Genomic DNA, 17,686 nt, shown 5'->3' with positions numbered 1-17,686 from the left:
AACACTAGAAAAATAAAAATATCTTTTTAATAAACTACAATTTGTATTTTTTAAAAATATTGAAAAAAAAAAATATTTTAATAATAAATATAAAAAATATTTTATATTATATACACAAATATAATAATAGATAAAAAATATTTTACATCAGATATCCAAACATATAATTATTTTTACTTTTTGTTATAAGATTTTTTAAAAAAATAACTCCATAAAAAATTTTTTTAAAAACTAACCAAATAAATTCTTATCTAAATTTTTTAATATAATAATCTAATAACATACTTTATGTCTTTATCTATATTCCTAAACATTGACAACTAACGGACAAAAAAAAATTTAATAACTTTTTTACTTTTTTTTGGTTAATCGATAATATATTTGTGATTTACTCTTAAAATATAGGGTATAGATATGGAAGCCTAGATATAGTCATATAGAAGCATAGATATAAATAACCTTACTCTTTGGTCTTTATTATTTGATTTGTGGTGACCCATTTGTCAAAAATTTTCACCACCCTGTCTAGTGTGCGCCTAAGACCGGTCGAATTGGAACCTTTTCATTCAAGTCCTTCAGCAGCAAAAGAAGACAATTTTTTATTCCGGTTTTAATTTTCCACTATAGATTAGTCCCACATATTTCCTCCAAAATATTTTTAAAGAAAATAAAAAATAATATTAAATCCCTTTTCACTTTCGGCCACCATCGTGGCTCCGTCGCGGACACCGAAAAAGGGATCAAAACTCATCCCCCTTCCATCCCCAACTCAAATTCCAAATACGAATTAAAGTTTTTTCCATTTCATTTATTATTACTTTTATTTTCTTAGCACTCGAATTCAACCTAAATCAATTCATTCGCTTACCCAATTCCCAGCACATCCAATGTGAGAAAAGGTAAGTTACCAAGACCCAGCTAAATTCTCTGTATTTCTGATATTTTATATCTTGGACTGTTATTAATTCTCGGCTTTTTTTAGAAACACTTACATAAAAGATTGTTCTCTTTTTGAAGCTAATCAATTTATTAGTAGAACAAAGCTTTCGTTTTGTTTTACTTTTTCGGATTCGGTGCCCCTTAGTGTTGTGCTCTCTTTTAATTCCCAAATGCACTTTGGTAACCTCTGAAAGTGCAACACTTCTTGATATCTTCAACTGTAACCGTTCCACAGGTCTTTCAGAATCTTTCCCGAAAACTCGCTTTTTTGGAAATTTTTTTTTCTGTTCATATTTTCTGTTAGTTTGTTTTCATGGTTTGTACTGTTTGGTTTGGTTATGCTGGTTCTTTCTCTCTAGTGTCTGGAGCATCTCGTTCGGTTGCAAGTTGCAATTTTGATTTCTTGGTACTTAGCCTGTGACTTCATTTAGATTTGGAATAGTCTTTTGATTTCTCTATGGCTATGCTTTAAGAATGAGGAAAAGGAAAATAAGGAATCTTGTCTTCAGTCTAATAGATTTGAAACTAAAATATGCTTATGAGTTGATGCTACTATGAATGTTGTTAATTGTGGCATGATCAGTGCTTAAATGTACTGTTTGTTTGTTTGTTCTTTCTTTTGTTGGTAGGCTGTTTGGCAATCATGGATTTGCGGAAGTGCAAACCTTTGGGTGGTGTATCTTCCCAGACTGTTACACCTTTGAGTGTTTCGAGCCAGATGAATGAGATGGCCCGATCCCTCAAGGATGTGGGAGGTGTCAGCCATGCTATTCGGACTGATATAGATATAGACCTGCGGGAAGTTTACTTTCTGATTATGCACTTTTTGTCTGCTGGGCCATGCCAGAAGACTTTGCTGCAGTTCTGGAATGAACTCCAAGAACATCAGCTTCTACCGAGAAGATATCATGCTTGGTATTCAAGAAGTGGTTTACCTGGTGAGGATGCTGCTGAAGATGACGATGGCATCTCTTTTCCTTTGAGTTACAATAATTTGCTGGAAAGGTAGTTTTGATTTATATACAAATCGTCAAGTAACCATAGATGGAATATTTTGATGGTGTTATTGTTGTTTTATTTCTGAAAATGAGATTGGAGGTTTAGTCATATAGAGCTTGTGTTTGATTAGTGTATTCTGTGTTCAAAACAGCTTACAATTAAAATCTTAACGAGAAAGAAAAACAACTTTTCTTGGAAGATTAATCGTATTTCTTAACCAGACTTCTGTAAAGGTTCTTCAAAATTGTATATGCTTCTATATTCTTGACAAACTCGACCTCTTGCTTTGCTTAATAGGATGAAAGTGATTCCTATAAATATGTCACTATGTTTTCTTTATTTAAATATGTAGTCATTATATGGCACTTTTTGTTATAGTTATCTCTAAGTAGTTGACTGTCACTCTCAATCTGATGGTCTATTATAAAAATTATCAACAAGTGACTAACATTTAGAGGGTATGTTCTATGGTTGATGCAAGTTCGCTTGAGAGATTCATGATATTCGAACTTTAATTGAGTCATTTCTTTCCCTTTTCATTCCTTTGGAGTTCAGTATTGGAAATATTCTCCCCCGCCCCCCAACAACAGAAACACGCACACACACACAAAAAATAAAAAAAAGAAGGAAAAGTACCTATGGTGGAGGAGTGCGATTGATATTTGTTACTGGTAGAGGTAACACTGTTTAGATATTACATGGAAATGGCATTTCTAATTGCTACGTCTTTTAGTCAAACAACTGCATTCTTTTTGTTTAGAAATCTGTATTGAGTTAATGGCTACTTCTTAATATTACATGTGTCGACATTAATTATTGGTGATTCTTTGTAACTACTAGGTATCCTCACATAGCTAAGGATCACTTGGTAAAGCTTCTGAAACAATTAATGCTGAATATGGCTCATCCTTTGCATGGAAAAGTTGGAGGAAGTAGTCCTAATGCAGCTGATGTTCCTACTCTACTTGGATATGGTTCATTTTCACTTTTGGATGGTAGAGTAATCTACTTTCACTAGTTAATTATTTGATCTTAACTCTAGTTTCTAATTCAATCTTAACTCTATAGTTTTTTACTTTGGTACACTGACATAAAGGCCTGTGATATTACAATGTCTTAGTAATGTCTTTATATTTCATCATCATTTACCTTTCTTGTTCTGTGGAATATCGAGAAAGGGATCTAATGTGCGAGGGCTACACAAGTTTCTAGATTTGAAGGGTATTTATTATTCAAATATTTCATTTTCTGTTTTGCAGAATTCATAATTGAATAAATGAACCTCTGAAATTCATATTTTCTTCTTGGAATACAGTTTACGGTGATAACTTTTAGTGACTCCAATAAGAATGGTTCTGGAGAATGTGTTATGTAATCTTTGTATGTAATTTATAAATAGGCAAAGGTCCATGATGCTGAATGTTTAAATACTTCATTTGATAGTTGTCTTTAGCTTAGAACATTCAGAATGCACTTGATAAGATCTGTGGATGAATGGGACATTTATCCATTTATTTTGTTTTAATCTGTGTGTACAGTTGACAGAGAAACAACAGACAGGCAAATTAAGCCCCTCCAGTTTACTTGCGTTGGCCACACATGGAGGCTAATCAGGTTCAGGGGTTGAGCTTGAGGGAAATAGGTGGTGGTTTTGCAAAACACCATCGTGCTCCATCTATTCGCTCTGTATGTTACGCTATCGCCAAACCATCAACTTTGGTGCAAAAGATGCAAAATATTAAAAAGTTAAGGGGGCACCGTGTTGCTGTCTATTGTGGTATGGCATAATCTTGTATATTTGCTATTAATATGGTGGTTTTATGGGCATGGCATTGGTGAGGTTGTGTTCATTAATTATCATGAAGCCATCAATTAGACATCTAGACATCAATCACATAACATCTATAAAAGTTTATTCCAATGTTTTTATTTTTTATTTTGGGATAACTGCTGCTTTCTCTTCTTGGAGTTAAATATGGTTTTGATAATTATTAACACTTTGAGAAATATAGGTAATAATTTCAGTAGCTTAACTCCCTGTTGAATAGTTAAAAAGATTTTTTTTTCTCTGGCAGCTATATTTGATCGATCAGGTAGATATGTTATCAGTGGTTCAGATGATCGTCTTGTCAAGATTTGGTCTATGGAAACTGCATTTTGTTTAGCTAGTTGCCGTGGACACGAAGTGAGTTATGAGTACAGTTACAGTGTTACACAGATGTAATTTCTATAAATTTGTCTTCCTGTTGCTATCGTTTAATCTTCTCTTGTTACTGTTTGTACTGAAGGGTGATATCACTGACTTGGCTGTAAGCTCAAACAATGCTTTGGTAGCATCTGCATCAAATGATTTTGTGATTCGAGTTGTAAGTAGCATACCTTAATTTTTGCTTTTCCTTGGATAACACAATCAACTAAAAATTAATGTTTACATTAAAACAGTGGCACTTACCAAATGGGATGCCGATATCAGTTTTACGGGGACATACTGGGGCTGTTAATACTATTGCATTTAGTCCCAGACCCAATGCATATGAGCTGCTATCGTAAGTCCATTTTAGGAGTTGTTGCTTCTTTCTATACTTTATCCATGATTATTGTGCTTCATCTGTCTTATTTCAAATTGATTATTTTAGTCCAAAAAAAAAAAAAATTGTAAAATGGTGTTACCTATGATATTCAAGGGTATTGGTTTCCTTATCTTAGTTGTGATGTAGTATTTGCCACATGTCCCACTAATTCAAATTAATAATTTTCGAGAAGTATTTTTTATTAAATTAATTTTAACTTTTAATTATGAAAGGTGTCACAGTACCCTTATACAAGCAAGGTATTCAAGGAAATCTTTATATATATTGATAAAAGACTACTGTTAAATTGTAGAGAAGAGTAATACAAGATGTTAGGATAAGAAATCCTCCTTGCAAGAGCAAAATACAAACAAAAGGAAATGGTATCAATGTACCTAGCTTTCCAAACTCTCAATACGTTTCAGGTGGAAAGTCCTCTAAAAAGACCACAAGCTTTGCACTAATAGATGTCAAATGTCTTAATATTATTCTATAAAATTTGCTTTCCTCAAAAGCTATCATTAAAGGTGGGTGAATATACCTTCCTAACCCTCCAAACAAGGCATATACTGCATGCCACGGATATTTTACCTCTCTGCTACTCCCAAAGGGCAATGGCAGTTGATTTTGTCAAACAGATGTAGGGTTGTATACGGTGCAAGCAACACTTACCAACAATTCCAAACTAAGTGTTAATTAAAACAGATGAGATCTTTGTTTTGATTCCAGCACCCACACGCGTATTAGGGACATCATAGTTGTTTGTATTATCTGATTCAATTCGTCATCCCAGCAATACAGAAACAAGACTAAATTGGGCATGGCCATGAATCACGAATAATTGGAATCGGTCCGATTCCATATAAATGATACAAACTTGTCAATTCACAATACAAATCATGAAGTTCTAAAATGAATCCTGCCACAACCATTCACGAAAATGCAGGAACTCCTTCACTCCCCTTCTTTTTTTCTCCCACTAGGCATTGATACAAAGAGTATGGTTAATTTGATACCATACCTGAGTCACAGTGTGTTGGCTCTTACTCATTAGATAAGCATTAACATTGTCATATTTCAGATCCATGTCAGTAAACATCGGACAAAGTGTTATTTTTAGTTGTCAATTGTGCCAATATCAGTGCTATGGCTGTAGAATTCATGGTGTGGAAGTTATCTGCTCCAACCCTTGGCACCTGTTGGTCTTTTCTGTTATGGCCATCACGGCACATATTGTGGCCAACATTGTAACTGCAATACTTTTCCTGAGGCTAAAACCCTGTCTGTCTCTTTCTTCAGCTGAAATTCCTGTTGTCGTTACCGTGTGTTCTCATGTAAATCATGTCTATGTTTTATGCAATCTGAAAGTTTCACATATAGTTGACCTGCTCTCCTTACTGGAGTTTCTATAGGCCTTTTCCGCACATGCTCAAACTTCTTGGTTTCTCATTCTACCATTTTTTTTTTCTAAAATAGATACTATGCAAATTTTTTCTCTCTAATAAATTCATCTCCAATCCTATTATGTTTATTGTATTCAGTCTTAGCTAAAACATCTTCATTTTGCTACATTAAACTATTTTTTGTAGTTGGTTTTTGTGGTCAAGCATTTAGTTCCATGCAACATCACTATTATGTTTAGTGTATTCAGTCTTAGCTAAACATCTTCATTTTGCTACATTAAACTATTTTTTGTAGTAGGTTTTTGTGGTGGAGCATTTAGTTCCATGCAACATCACTATTTAGGAGCGTAGTCAAATTTTCCTTACAGTTTCACTGATACTCTTTTCTTCATTACAAATAACGTGAGATGCACTCCTTTTTATCTACTCAGCCTGAGTATCGTGATTTATGTTTCGTTCTCTTTCCCTATCATTTTTTTGTAAGAAGCAAGATACATAAAATGTGTTTCTGTTTGTTAATTTAAGATAGGATTTGCACATCCTTTCCTAACTTAAAGAATATTGAATGGCTGTTAGGGCTTAGCATGTGCTTAACTATTATCAATCCTTTCCAATGTTTCTTTTACCTTGAACTTTGGGGGTCCTTTGATGAAATTTGAAGTTTTGGTCCTCCTTTCTGGTGTGAAACAGGCCAGTGTCCTTCATTAAGTATCTTGTGATACTAACTCTTCTACCTTTCTTGATATGTTGTTTCTAACTAGAGTTTACCCTCATTGTCCATATTGTGACTCGGTTTGGGTCCCTTGGCTGTTTTATTACCTTTTGGAAGCCTGCAAATACTTATATTCTCTTCTGTAGTGCTTAAGGTTTTGTAGAATTCGTTGAATGCTCTAGCTATTGCTTTGTTCACCACCCTCTTAATATCTTTCTTGGCAATGGTATTCTTTTCCCTCAAAATGTGCTAAATAATTTTTTTAACATGTTTTATATTAAAAAGTTTGGTTGTGTATATAATAAATCCATTTATTAACTTTCATCCAGTAGAATGGGAAATAATGGTTAACATGTAGTCATTTGGTGCGATATGTTGATATGATTTTGCACAGATACATTATCCTAATGTCTTATGTATATACCACCAATTTGGTCAATCACCGGTCCAGGCACTGACCCTAATACCTTTGAACATATCAATTCTTTCTTTCGCCTTTTTTTTGTGAACCCCAAAAAATGGATTGTTATGTCGTTACTACTTCTGATGTATGCAGGGCATCAGATGATGGGACTTGTAGAATATGGGACGCAAGGCACTCGCAAAAGAAACCACGAATATACCTGCCACGACCATCAGATGCTGTAACTGGTCAGATCATTGTTTCTAAATATGTTGATAGATCTAGATGTGGTCTGAATTTTGATTTATTATGATACTAAATTTAATGTGGTGCTATAATGTGTTCAGGATTGGAGTTGGATCAAAGAGATTCTATTAACACCTAATCCAGTCTAAAACGTTCTTTTACATTAAACTATTTATTACTTTGAATGAATGCTATATTTTACGAATATATATTGAATTATATTTTGTGGTTTAAACTGAAATTATGCAAGTTTGAACATTTCAATCAAAGTTTTATTGCTTAAACCTGTCAGATCAGTGCTCTGAGTTGTTGACTGTTATAATTGCTTTTATGTTTAATTTAATCAATGGTGTGACAAGAAGTTCTACTTTTCTTGAGCTGAGTTCTCCTCCTATTAACATTGCTAATGCTCTCAGAGTTAAGGTTGTAGGAGTTGCCTGTTTTTCAACCTACTTTATCTTTTTTTCTTCAGAAATATAAATAATAATAAAAAAAAGATTTGAAAAGTTACTCTTGTTGATCAACGATCATTTGGATTGTTTGAAGAATTAGCAAGTTTTGCAGGGAGGAGCAGTGGCGCACCAGCTAATGTACCATCCTCAAGTAATGGACAACAAAGCCATCAGATACTTTGTTGTGCATTTAATGCAAATGGAACTGTTTTTGTTACTGGTAGCTCTGATACTTATGCCCGGGTGCGTTTACACATGTGCTCTTAGATATCTCCTCGTCTTCCATAAATACATTTGCCACTTAGATATGTCCTCGTCTTCCATAAATACTTATTGCTATTTGCAGGTGTGGAATGCTTTTAAGTCCAACTCGGAAGACTCAGAACAACCAATACATGAGATGGATGTATTAGCCGGCCATGAGAATGATGTTAATTATGTGCAGTTTAGGTTAGCTTCTCCTAGTTAGATTTACTTCAATTTGTTTACATTTTATTTTGAAAAGGTTCTTATTATCCTAACAATTTCCTTATGCAGTGGTTGCTCTGTGCCTTCAAAATTTTTGACAGCTGACCCTTGGAGAGAAGAAAATAACCTGAAGCTCAGAAATTACTGGTAAATATATTTGCTGTAGCCTTTTGACTACACTTTGTTTCAATGTACCCAGTTTTCATTACTAAATATTTTGCATGCTGATGTCATGAATTGTACTTTTTCAGGTATTGTCATGATAACATAGTTACATGCTCTCGTGATGGAAGTGCTATTATATGGGTTCCTAGATCTCGTAGATCTCATGTGAGCTTTTTTAAATAAGTTTATCATTTAACCATAGTTTACTTTTAGTTGCGACATCATATTGCTGTTTGATATTCCAGAAATATTTTGGGCATCTTCATGGCATGTGCAGTTTGTCAGTTTCATAGTTTTCCAGCAATTATGCATTAAGTTTCCTATTACCATTTCAGGGAAAGGTTGGTCGCTGGGTTCGTGCATATCATCTGAAAGTGCCACCACCACCTTTGCCTCCTCAACCTCCACGAGGGGGTCCTAGACAGAGACCCCTTCCTACTCCCCGTGGTGTCAACATGATTGTGTGGAGCCTGGACAATCGCTTTGTACTGGCCGCTATCATGGGTAATGCACTGTAATGGCTAAAACTATTACAGCTTGTAAAATTTACTATGCATAATTGGTTTATGCGCATATAAATTGATGGCATCTTATGTTGACATTAATCAAAGCAATACGTGAAAATTAGATTCTTATAATTAAAATTTGATCGTCTCATTTTTCCAATGTTATCTATTGAAAGAAGAGGAGAATCTGGGATAGTCTTAGAGAGACTGTAGACGTAGTAACTGATATTCTCTTGCTGTGGTTGCGAATATATAGAGCAGGTTTTGGTGATTTGCTGAGCAAGCTATGCAAAGGCAGAATATAAAATAGCTGGTAGTTACTTCAGATAGCATAGCTGGCTGTTGGCATGTGATCCACTGCAGTAGACCTAGGGATACTTTTATGCACTCTCCATAGGTTTTTTATTCTTTGAAGGACCTCTGTGTGTTAGTGTTAACTACCAACAGTTCTAAATGATGCAGCTTACTGGCAGGACTATTATTGAATGGGTTAAATTTGTGTCGTGCATTGTTTGCTGATCATTTGTCCTGGAGACAGTTGTCTTGGTTCTTTATAATCTGCTGACATTTGCATCACTGATTGCTGCTGTTAATATTCCCCCAAGCCTCGATAATTCTTGTTTAAGTATTCACATTTGGAGTAGAACATACATTAGGAACACTGAACTTCATATTTTCCTGATTGTTGTCATGTCATGATAGTCCATCATACATTTGACTTTTCATTTACCAACAGATTTTTGTACTCCTTCTGCTTACTAGTTTTTTAGTTACTTCATGGTTGATAAGTTTCACGATTACTGCTTTAACTGAAGGCTTGTCTTTTCGTCTTGAAGATTGCAGGATATGTGTTTGGAATGCAGTTGATGGCAGCTTAGTGCACTCTTTGACTGGTCATTCAGCATCTGTAAGCACCGCCCTCCCCTCCTCTACCCCCCCCCCCCCCCCGGCGGAAAACAAACCACAATCAGCCTTCTGTCTTCTCTTTCTCTCTTTCTCTCTTCTTGTGTCTGGTCTTCATATATCTGTTAATTCTACTCTTCCTGTTGACTAATCACGAACTCAACTGTCTTTTTCTGTTCTTGATTTTGGGGTGGGGGACAAATTTAAAATGTGTTTGTTCTTATTGTGGATTTGATGTTTCGTTGCCTTTTCAATTCCTGGTTTTATGTTCATTTGAATTTTGTAGTTTCCTTCATGACTGATGCTGAGTTTTCAATGGTTTGCAGTCTTACGTTTTGGATGTTCATCCTTTCAACCCGCGGATAGCTATGAGTGCTGGCTATGATGGTCGAACTATTGTGTGGGATGTAAGCTTCTTTTGTTTTGTGCCCTTGGTGCTATCATGTTCTTTACATAGAATAGTCTAATTTTACTGCTCTCTGTATATTCTTTTTCAAGATATGGGAGGGTGTACCTGTTCAGACATATGAACTTGGACGTTTTAAGTTGGTTGATGGGAAGTTTTCTCCGTAAGTGTCTAAAGATTTCTTTATTTGCTGGATTTCTTATTTATTATTAAGCTTGCTTAATTTTGTAAATTCAATACTTTCTTTTTTGTCTATGGTTTTTCCTGTTTAAGTATTATAAAATTTGTTCATACTTTTGTAATAATGAATGTGGTACAGACCCTAGCCAACAGTGAAGGAATTGTTATTAAAATGAGCATTTTTAGGAATTAAAACTCTTGAGGTTGTTTATGAAAGAATAAGTGAATTCTCTTGATTCCCTATGATTTTGTGTGACCTATCCAATCTGCTGGGTAAGAGCAGGGTGGGGCCATACTGAAATTGAACAATGCTAGCAGGTTGAAGTGGTCCTATGTTCCCAGGCTTTGTTCCCTATTGTTTTCTTCATTTTTTCCCCAACTTAATTTGTTATTTCACTATTGTACTGTTCTGAAACTGATATTCCCCATTGGAATACTGGTTTAATATATGGACTCAGAAGGTTATTCAGTAATTATCATAACCTGGTACTGCTTACAACAGTGTCCTTTGCGTGCTTTTCCCTACTTATTGGAACTCCTCTTAGGGAAATATTAACTAACCTGAAGAGATTAAATGTACTTAAGAGCTACATACTGAGTAATGTCTACTCGAGGTAGGTCTTTTACTGCTTTAGGTGGAGGCTTAGTAATTGATCCCCCAAAAAGACCACAAAAAAAATAAAAACACATCCCTCTTGCAAGAGCCCTTCAGGTTTGGAGTGTGGATAAGGCACATGCCCACTTTATTGTGTGATGAAACTCAACTTTTTATAAGAATAATGAGGGGAGTAAGTTTCAAACTTCCAACCACTGTTCTAAAGAGTCCAGCCTGTCATGTAAAGATTCATGAACATTTTATTTCTTAAATACATTTTGGATGATTCTTAATCTTGCCATATATATAATGCTTTACTCTTATGCAGTTCCATGTTCAATCCGAGTAACAAATTTTCATACTTTGATTTTATTAATGGATGACAGTAGTTTTCTGGATGACCCTATATGAGCGTCCTTTTTCAAGATTTTGTACAGTTAATAGGTTAAATTATTATTATATGAAGTATGTGGATGCACCATGTATCTTTGATGAGCAAACTACCAATAATGGATGTTCCATCCCACAAATACCATGTCTTATAGCATCCATATTTGATGAACAATCTTTGACGTTAATCTGTTATTTCTGTGTTTGTTGTAGGGATGGAACATCCATTGTGCTTTCAGATGATGTTGGTCAAATATATTTTGTGAATACAGGTCAAGGGGAATCTCAGAAGGATGCCAAATATGATCAGGTTGTCTGATATGGCAGTGTTGCTACATTTGTTATCTATATTTGCTCCCCAGAAAGTTATTCATTTTGAGTGACTCTTTGGTTTTTCTGGCAGTTCTTTCTTGGTGATTATCGTCCCCTTATTCAGGATACTCAGGGAAATGTTCTTGATCAGGTCGACATTAATCATTTATGTCTCTCCCTCTAAATGATTTATTTTATTTACAGAATTGATAATTTAAGATTTATTTACTTTATTTTTTATTTTTATTTTTTTTGGGTTATAGGAGACCCAACTACCTCCACACCGAAGAAACATTCAGGAACCCCTATGTGATTCAAGTATGTTCTTATTTCTTATATTCCTGCAATGCCTACTTTGAGTCTAGATCTCTTATAGATTATTCTATGATACTAGGTATGTTGCCATATCCAGAGCCCTATCAGACTCAATTTCAGCAGCGTCGACACAGTGCTCTTGGCATTGAGTGGCGTCCTTCATTGATAAAATATGCTGTTGGTCCTGATTTTAGTGTTGGTCAGGACTACCAGGTATTACCTTTGCCAGATTTGGAAGGAATGGTTGAGCCACAAGCAGAATTCATTGATGCTGTGTTCTGGGAACCAGAATACGAGATTGTAAGTGATGATAATGACTCTGAGTACAATGTAAATGAGGATCATATCAGTGCTGCTGAACGAGGGAGCATTAGTGCCATCTCTTCTAGTGATCTAGAAAGCAGTGAAGACTCTGGAAACAGGGATAGCCTTCGTAGATCAAGAAGGAAAAAGCATAATGTTGATGTAAGTTCGGTCTTTATTTTTGTTGGATCGATCTTATTCACAACTTGTAATCTAACCATAACATTTCAGGTTGAAGCAATGACTTCTTCTGGAAGGCGTGTCCGGAAAAGGAATTTGAATGAGTGTGTTGGAAATCCTTCTGGAAGTAGCAGAAATAAGAAATCCAAAGGCAGCTTGAAATCATCAAAACGGAAATCTTCCAAAGCTAAGGCATTGAGACCCCAGAGAACTGCTGCACGGAATGCTCGGAATATGTTCTCCCAAATTGGTGAAACATCTACAGATGGAGATGATGATGATCATGAAGATGAATCATCAGACAGTTTACAGGATTCTGACATTAGTGAACCTGAGAGGAAAATGCATGGTAAACATGATGAACTTAAAAGACCAGCTTTGGAAGAGTTTGCCAATGTAGTTAAGTCACCTGTATATTCTGAGCCTCCAGTAAATGTCGAAAATAGACGGCGACTGGTTCTTAAGTTTTCACTTTCAAAGAAGACCGTGCCTTTAGAGGACACAACCCCATCATGTGAGACTCATTCCAATATGCTATGTGATTCAGAGTATTCTAGACACCAAGAAAGCACTGAAAATACTCTACCAGAAAGTTCTATAGACCCAGCATTATCTTATATGGATGTAAATAATGCTCAACATCCTGAAAGCCATAACAGAAATGAATGTAGTGATAGAACACAAGCTGAATCATCTATAAATCACACGGAGACAAGGAGACAGAAACATGCACTTCCAAGATTAGAGGATGCATTGCAGACTGATACTGAATTTGATGGCCATCTTGAGCACGATGCCAATGGGTATGTAAAACCTGACACTAATTTAATAAAATGCTTCATTGTTTCCTTTTCTTTGTTGGGTAATTTTTAACATGATATGGTGCAATGGTGTTGTTTGATCTATTTAGCCGACCCTGTCTAGTGCAATAAGATTTTGTTGTATTCAAATGTCTTTTCATCCATGATTTGCAGATCAGAGCATATGGTTAACAAATTAGAAGCTGCTGGTTCCATGATTAATCAAGAGTCAGCTGATCATTATAATGTTGATGACTTGTCATGTGGTTACAATAAGTTGAATGACGGAGATAAAGGCCAGTCTGGATTTGAGAAACAAAAGGAAGGCTCACAGAAAACAATTAATATTTCCTCAAGTCACTCTTTGGATCACAAAATGAAAGCTCCTATGAAATCAACGAAGATAGTTATTAAGAAAAAGCAGATTTCAGCTGACAATGTAGGTCCCTGCAGACTGAAAATTGTTAGTTCTAATGGAGCTTCAATAGGTGCTAGAGGTGATGTAGTTTCTAGAAGTTCCTCTGTTATGGACCCTAATCTAGTTATCAATGGGCCAGAAGGTGAAGATGGCATAAAATTAAGTTCACCACAATTACGGCATTCATATTCAGACAGAAGAAGTTATGATCATGCCCATGAAAGGAGAATGTCATATAAAGGTGAAGCCAATCCAGATGGCCTTGCTTGTAATTGGGAAGAACATACTTCTACTTTCAGCAACCAATCTGATTCAGAAAATGGTGAATCAGATGTTGTAAGTGATACAATACGTCGGACACGGTCTACCAGGATGAAGACAAATTCTGATGAGCCAAGTTCTTTGAACATAAGGATTAAGACTCGCGGGAGCCAAAATTCCAGGGCCTTATCCGGTTTGGAAGGCTCTTCCATTAGAGGTTCGGATCAACTTCATCGAGGAACAAGGTCTAGCAGAAACAGACGTGAATATGTTTCCATTGACCCTGGTATTTTAACCCGAAAGATGTCAAATCGCCGTTTCAAAAAATTGTCATGGCTGATGCTTTCAGAGCATGAGGAGGGTTACAGATATATACCTCAACTTGGTGATGAAGTTGTATACTTGAGACAGGTAGCTTATGTAACCATTATTTTCCCTTATTACAGCTGGTACTACTTTTATATTTTGTTTGGTAGGCAGGCTTCTAATATTTGTTTCCCATTTTACATTCTTGATCTTAATTGATTGTCTTGTAATCTGTTTAGAATCACATTTTTTTAAACTATAAAAATGTGTTTTTTGTATATTAAGTTTCGCAAAGTATGAGAAATAGGATGCTATTTATAGAAAGTTACAATGTTATAAAAGAAGTATAGGTATAGGACCTAAGCATAGAACCTTGGCTCATTTGACTTGATAGTTAGGCTAACTGTCATGCAAATGTCTTGGTTTGGTTAACATAAGGTGTTGCAGCTGCACGGCTATTTTGCTGCATGACATCTGACTAAGCTACTGTGTTTCTAATATCTCTCTAATTACTGATTATATATGATTGGCAGGGACATCAAGAGTACATCGAGTTAATGGGGCTGAGCATAACAGGTCCATGGAGATCATTTTCGGGGCTACGTACTTCTGAGATTTGCAAGGTTGACAAACTTGAATATGCGGCTCAGCCGGGTTCTGGGGATAGCTGTTGTAAACTCACACTTCGATTTATCGATCCTTCTTCGCCAGCAGAAGGGAAATCATTTCAATTAACTCTACCTGAACTGATTAACTTCTCTGATTTTGTTATTGAAAGAACATGGTATGAAGCTTCAATGAATCAAGGTTGGTCTTCGAGAGATAAATGCATGGTCTGGTGGAAGGATTCTGATTCAGATGGTGGTGGAAATTGGTGGGAGGGTCGAATTATGGCACTACAAGACAAATCTCCTGAGTTTCCTGACAGTCCTTGGTTAAGGTGTCAGGTCCAGTACAAGACTGAACCAGGAGCAAACTATCCGCACAGCCCGTGGGAACTTTATGATCCTGATACTCGATGGGTGCATCCCCACATTGACAAAGATACTAGAGACAAGCTGCTGTCTCTTTTTGCTAAATTAGACCACAGGGTGAGTGAGTAGAAATGAAGTTTCTTTAACCCTCTCTTGTTTTGCTTGCCCCAGATTAGTTTTTGATTAAGCAAAGTTCCTAATGTTGACTTTAGGAATTAAAAACAGGAAGAACCTTTTAAATTTATCGCATGCTGATTAATCTTGTTATTGTTATTTTCCCCCCTTTATCCAGGATAAGTACAGTATCCAGGCATTGGAGGAAATAACTGACAAGACGGATTTTTCAAGCAGGTAAGATTACAACTTAAGAGTAAAGTCAAAGGAGTCATCATAGATGAAGTCACTTTGCATTGTACATCTTTATCACCATTGGACTTGCGACTCATGGGGAGTCACCAACCTCACCTCATCCAATGGTAGAGAGAATGTAAAACTGATGTACAATGCAAGGTGGTCACTCGAATTTTTTTCGATATGAAATTCAAATCTGGTTGAAAAAAGAGGACCAACGTTCCTATGTTTTTTATATGGGAATTTCATCAGTGATGAGTGAAGATTATGACTAATTTTTTGAGGGGAGTGTTCATTGCACACAATGTCTTATTTTTTAAATATTTTTCTCTATTATAAAAAGATAAATCTTCACTCTTCACCGTAGCATTATTCTTTCTATATCTTTATTGCGGAAACTTCAAGGCCTTCAAACAAGATTGCAGGGTGCATAGAGTTTTTCAATTGGAATTTCAATTTAATTCCAATAAAAGAATAAAGGTTGAATTTGAAATTTTAAATTATTGGTCATCTTTGGATTTTCATGACAGGTATACCGTTCAATTTCATCCCGAACTGATTCAAGCAAGGTTAAAGAATGATTATTATAGGAGTGTGGATAGTGTTAAGCATGACATAACTGTAATGCTAATGAATGCCGAGGACTACTTTAAGTATCATAACAATGTTCAGATGCTGGGAAAGATTAAGCGACTACAAGATTACTTTAGAAAGAAACTCGAAAGGATATAGAAATTTAGAAAGCGTAATACTGATTTTTTAGGTTTATTTTCAATTTTTTGTTCCCATTCTTTTATCTAGTTTTGGAGACTCTTGGTCTCTGAGCAATGGTTATATAAAATGTATTATGGATTAGACATAGTTGATAGTTTTCATATGTGTACATAATGCTGAGCCCTCCTTTTAAATGCCGAGTATCATGATTACCAGAGTATAACTTGTTTTCATGGATGCACTCCATGAGTCTAAACTTCGGATCGAATATACATTTTAAATATGAATTTTACAATGAATTTCAAATATGAATTTTAAATGATTAATAACAGACTACAAATAAAACTTCGGATCGAATATACATTTTACTCAATCAATTTAAATTTCGAAGCTAATTACAAGTTAAATATATTCAGTCAGCATGTACAAATTGAAATATCTTCGAGAAGACTTGGTCATCATACTTTTTATGAGTCTAAGCAAAGGCATAAAACTGCTGATAAATGATATCATAGAAATTGAGCCTCCATTTATTGTAATTGTAATTACATATCAGAAAACCATAATCCCCGTGGCTCCAACATAGATGAACCTCTATTTGAAAAGTAGTGTTATATAAAAAAAAATACTTTTGACAAATTATTGAACTCTGACAAAATCAATGTTCTACAAAACAATAGTAGGATAAAGTTGTTGGACTTCGATCAAGCTTCAAGTTTCAAGAGAAAAAAAGTATTGCTTTATGGATCAAGTTCCAAATACATATTGGATAAGTGTTCAATTATGTCCTTTTTCCTATTGAAGTTATAATTGTTGATGAGTGGATAATTTATACGCTTTACGACATTATTTTTAGGTAGTTTCTAGTATGTTTTAGTTACTTTTTAGTATATTTTTATTAGTTTTTATGCAAAATTTACATTTCTGGACTTTACTATGAGTTTGTGTGTTTTTCTGTGATTTTAGATATTTTCTGGCTGAAATTGAGTGACCTGAGCAAAAATCTGATCCAGAGGCTGAGAAAGGACTGTAGATGCTGTTGGATTCTGACCTCCCTGTACCCGAAGTGGATTTTCTGGAGCTACAGAAACCCAATTGGCGCGCTCTCAATTGCGTTGGAAAGTAGCATCTTGGGCTTTCCAGCAATGTATAATAGTTCATACTTTGCCCGAGATTTGATGGCCCAAACTGGCGTCCAAACGCCCACCAGAGACCCTTTTCTGGCGTAAAACGCCAGAACTGGCACCAAAGCTGGAGTTAAACGCCCAAACTAGCACCAAAACTGGCGTTTAAACTCCAAGAAGAGCCTATGCACGTGAAAGCTTCAATGCTCAGCCCAAACACACACCAAGTGGGCCCCGGAAGTGAATTTCTGCACTATCTACTCATTTTCTGTAAACCTAGTTTACTAGTTT

At 35.4% G+C, this 17,686-nt stretch overlaps 1 protein-coding gene across 3 annotated transcripts; it reads left to right on the top strand.

The window, feature by feature from the left end:
- Positions 1–483: 483 nt before the first annotated feature.
- Positions 484–16,527, top strand: LOC112710535 (uncharacterized). Of its 3 annotated transcripts, none has more exons than XM_025762790.3 (25): positions 484–899; positions 1,569–1,944; positions 2,779–2,933; positions 3,477–3,715; positions 4,014–4,123; positions 4,227–4,304; positions 4,381–4,484; positions 7,180–7,274; positions 7,837–7,967; positions 8,071–8,174; positions 8,262–8,339; positions 8,444–8,522; positions 8,693–8,861; positions 9,700–9,770; positions 10,093–10,173; positions 10,265–10,335; positions 11,551–11,647; positions 11,741–11,800; positions 11,913–11,967; positions 12,044–12,429; positions 12,499–13,250; positions 13,422–14,337; positions 14,766–15,323; positions 15,499–15,557; positions 16,088–16,527. In XM_025762790.3, exons 4-25 carry the CDS (start codon positions 3,538–3,540, stop codon positions 16,287–16,289), a joined length of 4,434 nt encoding a protein of 1,477 aa, XP_025618575.1. In that variant the 5' UTR covers positions 484–899; positions 1,569–1,944; positions 2,779–2,933; positions 3,477–3,537; the 3' UTR covers positions 16,290–16,527. The 3 variants fall into 3 exon arrangements, with proteins under 3 accessions (XP_025618575.1, XP_072058747.1, XP_072058748.1); XM_072202646.1 differs by having other exon boundaries at positions 722–899; positions 2,779–3,159; XM_072202647.1 differs by lacking the exons at positions 484–899; positions 1,569–1,944; positions 2,779–2,933; positions 3,477–3,715; positions 4,381–4,484.
- Positions 16,528–17,686: the final 1,159 nt, after the last annotated feature.

Source organism: Arachis hypogaea, chromosome 9, assembly GCF_003086295.3.
Source record: "Arachis hypogaea cultivar Tifrunner chromosome 9, arahy.Tifrunner.gnm2.J5K5, whole genome shotgun sequence".
Taxonomy (NCBI): domain Eukaryota; kingdom Viridiplantae; phylum Streptophyta; class Magnoliopsida; order Fabales; family Fabaceae; genus Arachis; species Arachis hypogaea.
The sequence above is the reverse complement of the archived record's forward strand: the minus strand, read 5'-3'. Positions and strand labels throughout refer to the sequence as shown.

Excerpts from the sequence above, each read along its gene's own strand:
- LOC112710535 (XM_025762790.3), top strand. The coding sequence starts at position 3,538 with ATGGAGGCTAATCAGGTTCAGGGGTTGAGCTTGAGGGAAATAGGTGGT. Across the intron at positions 7,968-8,070 it reads GCTCTGATACTTATGCCCGG|GTGTGGAATGCTTTTAAGTC; the intron begins GTGCGTTTACAC and ends TGCTATTTGCAG. Across the intron at positions 8,175-8,261 it reads GTTAATTATGTGCAGTTTAG|TGGTTGCTCTGTGCCTTCAA; the intron begins GTTAGCTTCTCC and ends TTCCTTATGCAG.